The sequence below is a fragment of the Cheilinus undulatus genome, linkage group 12 (assembly GCF_018320785.1).
Source record: "Cheilinus undulatus linkage group 12, ASM1832078v1, whole genome shotgun sequence".
Lineage (NCBI taxonomy): Eukaryota > Metazoa > Chordata > Actinopteri > Labriformes > Labridae > Cheilinus > Cheilinus undulatus.
This window is the reverse complement of record NC_054876.1, coordinates 40451616-40467660: the sequence shown is the minus strand read 5'-3', so window position 1 is coordinate 40467660 and position 16045 is coordinate 40451616. Positions and strand designations below refer to the sequence as shown.

The following is a 16045-nucleotide window of genomic DNA, read 5'->3' as shown; positions in this document are numbered from 1 at the left end:
GTCCAAAAACAGGAAAAAATCCAGAGAGCAGATATTAAACAATTTTGACAACCGAGGTATGCAGAAGAGCATCTCAAAATGCACAGCATATCTGACCTGCACTGCAACAGATAAGAAGCCCCTCAGAGGATCATAAAGTCAATACAATCCAGTATAAACCAACAGCTACCTGACCTGGACAATACTTTACCTTCCTGCACAAAACAAGAAATACTCTAAAGCATTCATCCCGTCCTGCACATCACCTGTTCAAACGGCTTCCCTCTGGAAAACACTACAGGTCCATCAGAACAAGCAACTTAACATATGTGAACAGTTTTTATCCCAGAGCTATTACCCTACTGTAATCTGACCTTAACCACTAGGCAGCATAAATGTGCAATAACAGCACTAGCAGCACTTTATAGATATATGGACTTTTATTGTTTTTAACTGCATACGCTGTAAATAAAAGTGACGTCTGTTTAAGTTAAAGTATAAAAACCTGAAATGTAAACACAAAAGAAAACATATGACAACCAGAAAAGCAGATTCTTTCTGCTAACAAATGTTAGCTGAAACGGCAGCTGTTTAAAAGATTTAAAACAAACTATTCTTGTGAGTTATCCTACCTTGGGTTTTGGCTGACCCTCCTGATCTGTCTTCTTTTCTCTTGGCTTTTTCTGAACAGTTTTAACCTCTTCTTCTTCTTCCTCCTCTTCTTCTTCTTCCTCCTCTTCTTTATCTTTCTTTCCCTCCTTTTCTTTTTCTTTACCATCCCCTTTCTCAGCCTGCGACTTCTCCAGCTTCCTGTCGTTGATCTCCACAGCTTTTGGCGTTGGTCTTGAGATCCTTGGCGATCTTCGTAGAGACATTCCTATGTTTGTATCAGACTCTGAGTCGGCCTGTCTCTCCTCTCTCTGGAGAGCTGCTTTTCTTCGGTGGACAGGCCTTTTTCTCCTCCGAGGATTTTTCTCCTGAGTGTCTGTCGATGCTTCCTCACCGTTTGCTACCTCTGTCTTTGCTCCAGGCTCCTCTTCCTCACTTTTACTTTTACTCTCCTCGTCTGTGGGCTTTTCTGAGTCTCGTTCTTTGCTCGCTTTCTCAGTTTTGGAAGATTTCTTTCCTAATTCTTTGCTTTCATTTTGGTGGGAAGATTCCTCTGTTTTGGTGGATGTTTTGCTCTCTTTAGGAGTATTTTTCTCCTCCTTTGTTTCATCTTTTTTTGAGATTTTCTTTGTCTTTGAATCCTCTTTACTTTCTTTGTCTTGACCCTGAGATTTTTCAGTGTCATTTTTAAGTTTATCCTTTGCAGTGCCCCTTTCTTTTTTCTTCTCTGCATCTTTTTTGCTCTCTGATGATGGATCACTCTCTTTGGACTGCTCTTCTGACACTTTTTCCCGCTCTGTGTCTGGCCTTTCACATTTTTTACCAACTCCTTTAACTGCTTTTGACTTCTCAGCATGGCTAGATGGTTTATCTTCCCCTTCAGATGCCTCCTCCTCTGTCGCCTTCTGCGAGCTCCTTTCAGTTTTGTCTTTCTCTTTCGTCTCTGTCACATCTGATTTTCCGGCTGTTGCCTCTGCTTCAACAGGCGAGGAGTCTCTTATCTTGCCAGTATCATGCACCGTACTGTCATTGCAGTTGACAGATTTCTTTGCATCCTCAGGCTTCTCCTTTTCCTCAGGCATTGCCGTCTTTTCAGCTTTAGTATCAGAGGCAGCCTGTTCTTTTTCTGAAGTCGCTGCGTCTTTGATGCTGCCTTTCTTCTCAACAGGTTTACATGATTCTGACTTGTCTTTCTCTTGAACAGAAGACTTCACACTCTCTTTCTTGTTTGTTTCTTCTGCTTTCTCGCTGATTTTTGGCTTGTCTGCCTCTTTAACGGCTGTGGAACTTCTTGTGACTTCTTTCGTCTCCTGATTCTCGCTCTCTTTCGGCATTTCTGTCTTTTTAATGGCAGGCTGTGATTCAATTTTTTCAGAGATGATGGATTTCGTTGCTGACTCTTTGTCTGCACTTTGTTTCTCGGCTATTTTGATGACTCCTGGTTTCTCTTTTAGATCTAATTTATTAGTTTCAGCACCAGTCTCACATGTTGTTGTTTCTTTAGCAACAATTGATTCGGTTTGCTTCTTGGCATTGTCTACCCTCTTGGTATCTTCATTCTGACTCATCTCTGATGTGTCCATGTCTTCATACGTTGGCTTTTCCTCTGAATCCTTTGAATTAACTTCCTTTGACTTGTCCGTCGTTAATGATTTATCCGCTTCCTTCAGTGTCTTCTTGTCTCCCGTGCAAGGCTCTTTTATATTCATTGGTTCTGATTCTTTCACTTCTTCATGATTAGACGACTTCTGGAGTACATTATTCACGTCTTTTTGTAACGGAGGTGGTTCTGTCAGCGCCAAGGGAGACTCGTGTGCTTGTTCTTTCTTCCCTTTAGATGCAGTGCTTTCATTTTCTACATGCACATCTTGACTTTTCTTGTCTGAGTCGTCTTTGTGTGCAGCAGCTTTCTCTGTGACCCTCTCTGCACTGCTAGAGTCCTCCTTTTTATCGTTCACAGCCTCCTTGACTGTGGATGGCGAGTCGTTATTTCTAGCTTCTATAGATTTACTTGCAGCTTGCTCGTTGTCGACAGCAGCGTCTTTTTGTGACTCACAGGAATTACTCTTGAGCTCTTTCTCTGACGCTACTTCACCATTAACATGATCATTGACACTTGGAGCTTTCTTCGTCTGCTCAGGAGTTGAGTCAGCTTTCTGAGCCTCCTTTACCTGCATTATGGTTGGATTTTGCACTATAATGCTGCTATTTTTCTCAAAGTCTTCACTAAACTTCATCCCTCTTTTCTTTAGAGGGATTTTGGCCTGCTGGTCATTCTTCAGAGCTTGTTGAATCTCCTCTGCGGTGTTCTTTTTGGCCTCCTCTCCTTTTTCAGACTTTATTGATGGCGGATCAGAGGTTTGCTCACTTACTGCTGTGGTTGTTTTAGTTTCTGACACTTCCATTGGCTCTTCTTTGATGGTCTTGGCTTTTGTGCTGATAGTGCTGTCTACAGAGGGCTTTTCTGAATTAAGTTCCTCTTCAGGTTTGCCTTCGATGACACCATTAAGAGATGATTTTTCCTCAGACACCTCTGATTTCAAGTTGTCTTTATCATTGCTTTCAGACTTTGGGCAGACAGCCTTGTTGGAGTCGTTGCTGTCTTCATCTGTCGTGCTTTCTGTCTTTTTAACTTCACCTGTAACATAAATAAAATGTCAAATGACTGCAGGTAAATCAACATTCAAAAACAGATTAACTGATGCTTAGAAAATCTGCAATCAAATTTGGAAAAACAATATGTAAACATAAGACTCTCCAGTTTCTCACCTTCTTTTGATTAATTTACAAGAAAAGTATATTGCATATAAAGACTCTGCATGTCACATGGCTTAAAGGTCAGCTGGTTCCTTGAGAGAGAAGCTCATTTGTGCATTTGTTCCCATCATCATCAGCACCTCATCCCATAACGGTTTAAATCTCTGGCCATATATAAGAGCTGTTAACAGGGTAGACAGGTACCTGCATCTACTGTAAGTGTGGATACAAATATGGATGAAATAACTAAATTTCTTTGTTTTATAAGTATTTCCCAAGTCTTGTTAACCCCTTACAGCCTATTGTATCAAACTTAATTCATACTTTTATGAGACCTCTATCTAATCAACGTGATAAATAAATTACTTAAAAACTTTTGAAGAGAATCTGTTAAATGATAAAAATGGTCTCCAGTGAATGTCTAATGTAGCAGATGTAATTCAAAAAATATTTATGTGGAAATTTATGGCAGTTTTTCTTTTATAGGATTTCTGTAGAAGGTCAAATAAACATCTCAGCTGCAAAAAATGAGAATTTTAGGGCTATTATTTGAATTTTTAGCACAGCATTTACAAACAGCCTTGCTTTATTTTTGGCTGCTTACATTATTTTACTTTGGACACAGAAACAAACTTGTTTCACAAAAAAACAAACTACAAGGGTCAGAATTATTAGCCCCCTTTACAGCTGTCATTTTTGTTGAGCCATAGCAGAAACATAGCAGGGTCTGATTTATTACATTGTTTTCAAACACATACATCTCTCCTGGTGAAGAACTACCCCAAAAGACCTGAGTGAATGTTTCTGACCAGCCTGCACAAAGCCCTGACTGAGGCTGTGTTTGCACAACAACATCTTCAGGTGAAAACTCAAATCTTTTGTAGCATTTGGCTGTCCTTTTACATGAGAACGGCGTCATGGTGCCTGAAAACTGAACAATTAGGAAACGGGCTCCAGAGTGAAAGTTTTTCAAAACGCCCGTCTCCGTGTAAACAGGGAAAACAAGAGTTTCTGAAAATGCACATGCGCACTATGGCTGCAGTTAGCTGTCAGGCGCAAGTGTCGCAGCACTCTGAACCGAGCCATGGCAGCTCGAGCCGAGCTGTCTGATGTAGTTACCTCCGAATCATCTTGTCAAGTCACAGACAGCTGGATTTAGAAAAGGGGACACATTATCCTCATTTGAGGGTTATCAATGCGTATTGTTTAGATAAAGTAGCGCTATTAATTTTGGAAATGATTACATCTGCCTTTCACATCAATCATCATAATGACCGTCATCACCATCGTAGCACGGTAGAGAAATTTCACAGCTCATATTAACACAAAACATGCTTTGCAAGATCAGTCTTGTTATAACGTAGATATATTCAGCTTCTACAGCCTTTCATCTCTCATGGATTTTCTCAGAAAGCGCAGCGATGCTCATGAGCGCAGCTGGAGCATTTTCAGAATGATATTTCTATCCCCTTTTTTCAAATATATATCTGTTTCTTGGAAAGGATTTGGGCTTTATCTTTTTTCTTAAAGTTTTAATACAGAAACTTCAGCCTGTAGACTGTCCTCTCTCCTCCTCCATGGGCTGCACATCAGTGCACAGCTGATGGAGGAGACAGGATTAAAGTTTCCATGTTAAGGTCAAAAAAGATAATTGTAATCACTTCAAGAAATAGATAAAATTGAAAAGGCAGAAATAGAAATATCGTTCTGAAAAGACAATCTTTTTCCTGCGGCGCTGCAAGAAGCGCTGCACTTTCTGAGAAAATCCACCAGAACTTAAAGGCTGTAGGAGAAAAATGTGTCCTCGGAAAATTAAACAATCGTAAAGAATATCTTCTTATAACAAAACTGGTCTAGCAAAGCATTATTGTGTTAATATGTGCCGTAAAATTTTGCTGTCACGCTATGATAGTGATGATGAGGAGGATTTAGTGATGAATTTCTCTCATGCGCCCATGTATGATAAAATGTTTCATTTTATCAAAAACGCATGAAAAACACTTAATGTGCATTACTGTCCTTGTTGCAGAGACAGTTTTATCGTGCAGAAAATCACTGCATTCTCGTTTAGACTGAGATTTTTTTCAAAACGCTGCCGTCTAAATGTGAAACTATTTGAAAATGAAAACGGAAAACGAAACAAAATGTTGTCATGTAAACAAGGCCTTAAATCCCACTGAAAATCAGAAGGCCATCAAATCTGGAGGAGCTTGAGAGATTGGCCAAAGAAGAATGGGCTGGGATTCCTCAGGAGACGTGTCAGTGACTTGTTAAAAACTAAAACAAACGACTGCAGGCTGTTATCCAGCAAAAAGGAGGCACAACTGACTATAAGCATAAGAGGGGCTAATAATTTAGACCCTAGTAGATTTGTGAAATAATTTTGTTTCTGTGTGCATGTGCATGTCAGTACTGATTAGCAGATTTAGCAGCAAGACTAAATATTATGCTGCAATGGTTGCAGCAGGAACCTGTCCTGAGTTCTGTTTAAACACTCTGTCACCCTCCTTTGATCCTTCCTGTGATTTCTGAAAACTAGTGGTTTTAAACATTTTACCAGGGTAGTCTATAAGAGGAAACATGCTATAACCTGCATATAAGTATATAACCCAAGTTTAGTGAGCCTGCTCACAGGATCGGCAGCGGTGCAACTGTTGATGGCGGCTGCATTTCAACTATGATGCTTACAGAAAGTTCAATCCTTAGCAGTAATTAAAAAGATAATCGCAGAAGAATTACAGATAAAATGCCAGTGTCAGGATAGCCATGAGTATTCAGAAATTGGTGAATATTTTTTTTTAAGTAGTATTTAGACTGGTCATTAGACATGCAATCAGATGGGCTGAAGTCTTTCAATCATGTGTCGGAGCCAGTAAACAGGAGAGGAAAGAACTTCATGTCTACACACTTTTAGGTTTTAAAAATTGACTTCAACATGGTATTAAAAGAATAAAATCTACATTTACAGCACAGATGCTGAGAAAAGCAAAAAATGTGCTCCTCTGTTACTGATGTTCTCCAGCAAAAATCCTAACTGCTGCATCTGCCACCTCCACATACTTACTGCATGATGTTATTGTTTTTTTACTGCATGACTTCACTAAAATTATTATTGTTGGCCTCTATGATCTACACTTCAATGAAGTGAAAATGTAAATCTAAAATATATAATAAAGTGTAAATTTGTTGTTTAACGGTCTTACCTTCCTCTTCTGTTTTGCCTTTTCCCTCTTCAGCCTCAGCTTCAGCTTTTTTCTCCTGTTCTCTCTTCAGGAGCTCAGGGTCGATTTGTGTTTTCAGGAGAGCCACGACCTCAGCGAGGTCGTTTCGATCTCTACAGGGAGGAAAAAGGAGAGACCACTGAAAAACAAAACAACAAGCAAGGAAGGTGGAGGGCTTTTTAAAGTCCCTGCAGCTGTTTTGTTCTACAACAGTCAAGCTGTTCTGCTCACCTGACGATGCACTTCCATGATGACCCGTCTAAGTCGTCCTGCTCCTCTACGTAAACTCGAACGTTGTCGTCCTGGTCGAGCTGAAACCAATACATCTGACCGTCTTTGTCCCGGCCAATCGGCTGCAGGCGCATCTTATCCGGGTCCTCCTCATTGATGGCGGTTTTGAATTTGACATTGTCGTCAAACTGACACTCACACAAATACTGAAGAAAGAAAAAATACACAAATTAAAATAAACAAAGTGTGTAACCCTGAACAATCTCAGTGTCATACTGAATCTCTTCTTCACTCTGTTTTTTCTGTTTTTTTTCCTTAACTGTGGTCTTTTTTAAACTTCTTAACCACGCAAGTATTCATACTGTATATGGGTTTTATGGATGTTTGGGTATAAGTTACTCGTTTATTTGCTTCTTGTTTTCATTATATGTTTTTTTTTTTTTTTTTTTTTTACATTTGTTTTAACAAATTTGCCAAGTTTAAATTGACATGGCACTTTTGTGACATAAAGTCATTATATGCAAATAACTATAGACACAAATCAACTTCTTATGATTTCCTAATTGATTTTAGATTTGAGACTGAATTTATGAAAAAAAATTTGTATTATTTCAATTCTCTGACCATAAAAACGACTTGCTAGCTTTTTCTTCATAAATATACTGAGCAGTTTATATGTTTAGGATGCCAGTAAGATTTCAAAAGGTAACACTGATAATGACTTTCAAAAAATATCTTTTAAGTTTCTGTACCAAAAAGAGGAATTTTAAAACAAAACCTCAAATAAAACAAATACATTCAGCACAAATGGGCAAGAAGAGAAATGAGATCTCTATATAAACTGAGGCCCAGCCTATTTCAAATCTGCTTCACAGCATGTGTTTTAAACTCTTTGTGTCATTTAGTGTCATTTATCAGTCTCCAGAAACATCTTCCCTGTTTTATGTCATGTCTTTTTTCATCAAGTATATTGCAACTGATATTTTTGTCAAACTGAATTTTGAATTGTCCATATTTGTGTTGATTTTGTGAGTTATTATATCAGCGCTCCTACAATACTGCTGATAATTTTCTAACATTTAAATGAAGTTCCTTAGTTTAAACAGAGGAAGTATTAATTAACACACCACAAAGAAGTCTTTTCTTGCTGTTGCACTTTGGTTTGTTACTTAGGTTGTTATTTTTACACAGTTGTGGGTTTCTTGTAGCTTTTTCATAATGTTATAGCCCATAAAATAAAAGCCTTCCCCCAACAGGGCTTGGTTCTTCCCCATTAGTTAATCAAACAGATGCATTTCAGCTTCTTGACTTCATCAAGTCAAAACCTGTTGGTCTGATTTCTCCAAGACATTTTATTCCTCCATGCATCTCACCAAGCAGCAGAAGTGGTGCAAGAAAACCCTACTTTAATTTTATCACCAACAAATGATGACACTTGTTCAACAAAATGGTAGATTGATGGTTACTTTCCTGCAAATGGCTCTACACTTCATAAGCAGGAAAGTAAAACTGTCATGTGATACGACAATAACAGGGTACCATGAGGCTGCAACTGTCTTACTTCCATTATGACTCATTTTTCCTTAAAAAAAAAAAAAAAAACACTAAAAACACTATAAAATATCAAAAACATTGAGAAGATGCATGACGTAATATACCAGATCCCAAATGCCTTCTCCTGTCCACCCAACAGGCCAGAACCCAAACACTCTGTTTGCTCTGCAGCAAATTCTTCAAATTAAGAAGCTGGAACCACAAAACGTTTAAGGAATTACTGAAATAATTTAAAAACTATCAAATACTGGCATCTCTAATAGGCTTCAGCTACATCTGGGAAACGTCTCAATGTCCTGACAAAATTATAGACATTTTGGGGCTTCTCTTGTCAACGAAAACAAATTCCACATTGTGTTATGTGATGAAGATTTACATCAACACTGAGTATTCATCAACTGCACAAATGGCGACGAAAGATGGAAAAAATGATGTTGGAGAATCAGAGGAAAGGTCACATTCATTTTTTCCTTTCTTTTCATATGCAACTTAGCAATCATCTTATTATCGTCTAGTCTGAACCTGGCAAACATAATCCATTGAGTAAGTTTGCAAATACCTGGAGTAGACAGTTGTGCAACAATGGTTTGTTTTTATACTAAGGGTTTTTAAAGTTCACAATCTCTGTTTCTATAATGATGAATCATATACAAAAAATTAAGAACCATTAATAAAAGAAAAATCCCTTCATTTTTTTTAAATCCAAAGAGAGACATAAAAATGTTGCATGTGTTTAGACAGCGTGCAGGCTCTTGCCAGCAGTTTTCTTTAATTGGGAAAAGCTAATACAAGATGCCTAGGAATCCTTTTTTGTTGTTGTATTACTAGGTATTAATATTGTTAGATTTTACTAGTATCACATAAAACTTTAAAATTCTTGCATTATTAAACCCAAGCTTCAACAAATTTAAGGACATGCATTTGCAACAAAGTTTATTCTCAAAATTAAGACACTAAAATAAATTTGCAAACAGTATGTTCAGTGCACCTAAAAGTGATTTTAACAAATACACCAGCTTTTTCTAGCTGTTACTAATATCTGCTGTAAAAATAACATAACTTCAAAATTTAGAGCACATCTTTTTCCAAATTCTTTATTCTACTTTTAAGTCTGGGATAAAAATAACTATGGAAAAAGCAGGATGAAGCCAGGCCAGAAATGTAAAAACAACAAAGTGCTCTTACTTTAAGTATCCCTGTCTTGCACTCCACCGTCATGTCCTTGTATCCTTTTTGTTCGAGTTCCCATGCCCAGGTTGTGTTGAACTCCTGGCATATCTGCAGCAAAAACAAGGGAATCATCCAGTTAGTCTAACATCTTTCAGTGTGGTGTTTGTAAAAGAAAGCCGAGTGGGCGCTGCGTGGGACTTCAACCTTTTTCAGTATACTTTACTTTTTTTTTTTTTTTTTTTTTAAGCAAACTTTGATGTCAATAATTTTTTTCACAACCAGTAAAGTGAGAGAATGTCAAAGGTTCCATATTTGGTGCAGTTTAAACACCACTTTACATTTTACTTGGGTACATCTACCTACAAACAACCAGTGTGGATTCTGGGAAATACCATGGGCATCTAGCGTAACGATTCAGCACATCTCTGACAAACAAAACTAAAGGTTTCTGTTATTTCTGTCTGTAACCATTGTATCCAAGAGTTTATTATTTATTTTCATATGGGCTTTAATGAAGAAGAAAAGACTCCCTTGGTCGTGTTAATGTGATTCAAGAAGCTTTAATTGCTGGTAGTAAAGCCTCACAAATCAATACTTTCAGATTAAAGAAGGATCAGATGACTGATGTGCAAGATGTTGCTCAACTTTGTCAATCTTTCTGTGTTTTATCCAATCATTTTATTTTGTGGCAAGTAACTTAAATCTTATCCAGCATAAATATGCACCTGTTTTAAGCATATAAAGCTTAAGTGACTTCCTGGAAGTCATTTATTAGCAAGTAAACAAAGTTGGTAACTAACTGATGAATTTTATGGATGTTTTACTGAGAGGAAGAGTAAACATTTTAGGGATGAACAATACTGGATTTTTGCAGGTATCCAATATGCTGATATTTACAAATTCACTGAATCAATATCAATAGCAGTATCAATTTATAAATTTAAACTTGGCTTAACAGTTTAGTCTTTAAACCACTTAAAATGTTAAGAAATGAGAATGAAGAAAGAAAAAGACTTATGCTGACGTAGATCCATTTTATCCTGCCTCAAACTCCTCAAACTCATACATACATACAGCCAATATTTATGGCAAACAATGGCTGATATTTACAGCCAATATATTGGTTGCAAATATCAGTCATTTCCATCAATGGCCTCAAAAGTTAGCCTGAATGAAAGTTGTGACGCTGGTCTTATAGCAGTGGTTGTGAAAAATATGTTTGCATTCAACAGCCTAACAACCTAAAAAATACTTCATATGTTTGTTTATGGCAAATTTCAATGCTCCAGTGGTGCCAAAAATATGAATACACATTACAATATAATGCAGCTCAAACTTTGCTTGTTTTTTGTTATTAATATTCCCACAAGCATTCTGACTAAAACGCTTCGCCAAATGCCATTACAAATATATTTTTAAACCATACAAATGAGAAAATGAAAACTAAACTTTTATTAATTACCCTTATAAGATATTTTTCCCATCTTTCTGCTGTGACTGACTTGCCGATCTTCCTCAGCAATTTCACATGAAGTTCAACCAACAGCTTTGGAACTGAGGAGAGATCAGAAAACATGATGTGGTCAACAATTTAATCAACAGTGTAAGCTTTGACACAAGAGAAATTATTTGAGGCATACATGATTAAACAGTGACCATAATCAAATACAGTATATTTGATTGATAACAATGCCACCTGAAGCTGATAAACAATTTTTATTGCATTTTGTTGCATTAACATTGAATTCTGCCTGCATGATTCCTACTAATGGAAATTCACTTAAGATTCCACACACTATGTCTGCTTATATGAAGATGCTTAAAAGGTATTTGTTCAAATTTAGGCAAAATGTATTATCTTTCTGTTAAATTAATATATTTCTTTTGTTTTCTTTACCAAGAACATGACATGACAATGAAAATCAATGGGTGAAACATGTGTAGCACTTTAGTTTAATTTGCATATTGCTGTAAATGTTTTTTTTTTTTTCAATCAAACATTCTTCAAGTAGCAACTTTCACACTGGAAGCTACAATCTTCGCTCTGTGACTCAGTCACAAAATTTACTTTTGCTATCTGTCCCCAAAGTATGTCTTCAAATAGGTAAAGGGAGTTTTAGGTATGCTGCTCCTGCAGCCTGGAATCTGCTAGAGGAGACCTTATGCCTTGAGGAGCTGGTCTCTTTAAATCTTCTGAAAGGTAGATTGAAGGCACTGGAGGAAGTTGTATTGGGTTCTTCTTTCATGATTTGTTGTTTTTTTGGTGATGCTCTGTTTTTGGTGTCTGTGTTTTTGCTCCGATAGCTGATGGCGGTCTTGGCCAGGGCACTCTTGTAAATGAGATTCTTAATCTCAATGAGGTTTTCCTGGTTAAATAGCTACTTCAAACAAATAAAATAACATAAATGATCAGAAGCAAGAAATATAAGACAGCATTGAAATCATGGGTAAATACACATACAAAAATGTAAAAAAAAAATTTTTATATAAAATAAAAAAGGTTAAAATATTTCTAACATTAAAGGGCTGTTATTTGAATGTGGAGGGAAAGCATGGTTTGTTTTAGTAGCATAAATGAGTGGCAAAAGAAAAATTATGTAATAATATAAAGGTCCTTCTTCTAACAAAAATTATGATCAAAGTATCTGTAATAATTATACAGGGACAGTTAAAGTTAAAGGCCTGTCCCTCATATTTACATGTTTTGGAATAAACAGCTCTAAAAAGGTAAATAAAAGAACCAGCAATGTTTATTCTTTAATTAATCTGACAGTAATAGCATAGATTCATGCACACAAGACAAGATTTTGTAGAAAGAATAATGCTTATAGACGCAATAAATTACACATGATCTTATCGTAAAACCGACTGCATGAGATGGCTTTCCGTGCAAGAAATAAATATTTCCAAAATGGCCACTGAATACTACACGGGGATATCGTCTTACTTTCAGAATTACACTAACAAAATATGTTAGAAATGCAACAGGTCATGTTTGAAACGTATTATGGGAGATGTAAGTGTCATTGTGAGGCGAGTGAATAAAAACACTCAATCAGGAAGAGTTCAGACGGGGCAACGCATGCGCAATCCTCACAAACTTAATTAAAAAGAACGTCAAGTCAGCTAAAATTAGCACCACAAACGGAAGTTCATCGATTTTGTGTACAGTGTCGCTCACTAAAAAAAATGATGACCTGTGGTAAAAATGCACGAAAATGTGCGGCAATACAATAAAGTAACATGTAGTAGTTACACGTGGAATGCCTCCGCATTTTATCCACTGTGTATTGTAAATAAAAAGCGCTGAAAGAGCTTTATTTTGAAAGTGTACACCGGATATACCCGCCATTGCGGTATCATTGACAGAAGCTGTGATAACCACTCCATGGCAAAATATTTTAACTGTAAATAAAGTGCACAATTACGCGCCCACCGCAGACAATGACATCTTCCACGTTGTAAAATCAAAATACACGCCATGTTGCATAAACTATCGCCATGTTAACTCCTTTAATAACTCATGTATCAGCACACATTCATGTCTGTGTTATGTTACGACCAACGTTACAACGGCAGATAAAGGCTACTTGGAAAAAATTAAGCCCAATTCAAAAGCTAAAAAGTGTGAGAAAAGCTCGAGTAATTCGGTGGTTTCACACATGAGCTCTCGTGAAATTATGCATAGATAAAATCCCCCCCTCGAACGGCACATTTAAGTCATATATAACCAAAATTTAAGTGCTCAAGAAGGTTAGAAAACCACACAATAACACACGGCTAGCTAACGTAGCTGCTAACCTGCTAGCATGGTACAATTTTCATTAATGCAATGGAGAAGTCTCTCCTCCTCCCGTTAGCAGCTGGCTGCTTTTCTGCCTCACCTGATGATGTGTCCCGCAGGTATCTCTCCAGCTGAGGAAAGGTAAGCTCCGGTAAGTCCAGCAACGCTCCGTACCGTTCCAGGAAGGAACAAATCACGGCGTAATTTGGACACAAACCGGGGGGAGAACTCGCCGTTGCCGCCGAAGCAGCCATCTTTTCCACACCAGTGTCAGTGCAGCCGGAACAAGGGTAAGAACATCCGGTGTTGTCAAAATAAAATGATGAAGGAAATCAGACATGTATGTATGTATGTATCTATTTATTTATTTCTCTGTTTATTTATTTCTCTATTTATTTGAATCGTACATTGTTATAGTATTCGACTATAATATTTGATTAGATTCTAGAACAAAGTCAAACGATATCCATATCTGTTTAAATAAAAAATAATAATAATAAAATAATAATAATAATAATAATTTTCTATGTTGCCCGTATGGGATAAATTGTTGCTTCTTATTATCAAAAACTGCATGAAAATAAAGTTAATTGCTTGTACACCTTTATTGTGGCGTCTGCTTTAAAGAATACACAGATAAAGATGCTGTATAAATAAACTCAAGTTACATAGATGAGTGGTTTCCAACGTTGGGTCCGGGTCCAAAAGCGGGTCGCAAAGCCCCTTTCAGTAGGTCCTGGATGTGTGCCAAACTGTCCATGCAACTCTTTTGGAGCATGTTTGTTTTATCCCTTTTCATTGTTTGTATTGTCTGAGGTCAAGGCTATACTGTTTTTCGTTTAATAAAATTGACTGGCCAAAAATTATTCAGAAATTTGGGTCACTGTGTTGTCTTGAGTATTTGACGGTGGGACCTAAGGCTCAACCAGTTGAAAGCCACTAGCTTAGATATTATTGTGAACTTTAGAAAGAAGTTAACTTGCCGTTTTATAATTAAAATAACATATTACCCAATATTCAAAACAAAGGAAATTGTATTTGTCTATTTTCTTACCTATTTTTCATTATTTGATACATTTGCTCCATTGGTCTTCATGCAAAAGAAAAAAAGAGGATTATGTTATTTATTTTGACATTTTTTTTTTTGCTGAGGTCTGTTTCTATAAAGCCTTTCTTTGAGTAACCTTGTCAGAAAAAGAAAAAGGAAAACACTTTTAAGTTTTTTTTGTTTTCTTTAGTTTTTCTTTGTACTTAGCAAGTGAGCATGAAATTAGTATGACTACATTTACACTAAATCTTAACTTAGGGATTTTAATATTTCTTTAGCTTGTTTCTTTTGATTTGCTTTAATGTACTATTATACAACCAAGTGTTTCTGAGGAGCAAAACTCTTTTGTGCCCCCACAGCATTTTTTTTTAATTGTGTATCAAATGCTTGTAGATATTTGTATTACTTGTATTTGCAGTTTTTGTCACAGTTTCACAGAACACTTGGTATCATTTAGTCATCCAGAAATCTCTGAAAAGATGCACTGCTTGTGTCATTAGCAGAGGTCAGGAGTATAACATCTTACATTTTCTTGAAGCCAATTTTTTAAAACTTAAATAACATTACACTCTTGACTGAGCTTAAGGCTCCAATAGGAGCCTCAAGATGTTTTTCTTACATCCAGTGATGGGTCAGCTGCCATCAGGAAAACTGCACATTTGTTCCAAAATAAAGCTAAATTACCTTCATACTATGACACTATTGCATTTTCAGGCAGCCAAGTATTAAAAAGCAATATTACAACTGCTGCTTTACTGAAATGGCAACTATTGCAAATTTAATATGCATCTTATTTGGTTTGAATCATCTGCAGCTAATTCTTACATGCTCAAAGTGTACGTGAAATGTGTTATGTTCAGTGTTAGTTTCTTGCAAAGTTATTAAAGATAAATCTGAAGATTTCCAGTTATAAAATAGATTAAAAGATCATTATTGGCTGTCTTATGGACCCAAACTTCTTATTTGTCATTAGGAAGAGATGTGAGCTCCATCAACTGCTTGCAATATTATGAGTCACTAGAGGGTGCTCTGAAATCACATGCCACCCATCCATCATATATATGACTTACCCTGTTCAGGGTCGAATAGAGGCTGGAACAAATCTAAGCTGTTTATGTGTAAGAGGTGGGGTACAACCTAGTCTGGACACCCATCAATCACAGGGCTGATATACAGACAGAAACAAGCAGATGGACTCACACTCAGACTATTTTTAGAGTCACCATTTGACCCAACATGCATATTTTTGGAGTAACTGGAGAGAACCTATGCGTTTAGGAGCATGCAAACTTCACACAGAAAAGCTCTTTTCAACCAGGAATCCTCATGCTGTAGCAGTGCCAATCACTATATCACAGTGTAGCCCCTGAAATCAGGCACACTCCCACGGATTCAAGCCCAGGACAGGAAACATATCACAATCATACATGGAAGAATGCAAACAGATCATTTTGTTTGATTCATTTAAGCTATCTTTATTTCACATTTATTTGTACACAATAAATACAGTTAAACATCCACTGGTGTGTAAATATGATGCTCTGCAGTCTCTGCAGAGCTTAAAAAAATGGGCAGTTTGTCACTGAATTTCAGATCCAGACTTAATGTAAAACCGGGACCAGTAGCAAGTTAACAACTTCTCTATTTGGAAAAAAGACACTTCTTTTTTATTTTTTAATACAACAGGGTAAA

General features: G+C 36.8%; 1 protein-coding gene across 1 annotated transcript in view; it reads right to left on the bottom strand.

Moving 5' to 3' along the window:
• rsf1b.1 (remodeling and spacing factor 1b, tandem duplicate 1) overlaps positions 1–13573 on the bottom strand; it is a 29194-nt gene extending 15621 nt beyond the window's left edge. Inside the window, exons 1-6 of the mRNA XM_041800973.1 lie at positions 13406–13573; positions 10984–11075; positions 9537–9629; positions 6798–7003; positions 6549–6679; positions 612–3226 (exon numbers count right to left, since the gene is read on the bottom strand). Coding sequence (XP_041656907.1) covers positions 612–3226; positions 6549–6679; positions 6798–7003; positions 9537–9629; positions 10984–11075; positions 13406–13559 — 3291 coding nt within the window. The 5' untranslated portion in view covers positions 13560–13573. The remainder of the gene's footprint in view (positions 1–611; positions 3227–6548; positions 6680–6797; positions 7004–9536; positions 9630–10983; positions 11076–13405) is intronic.
• Positions 13574–16045: the final 2472 nt, after the last annotated feature.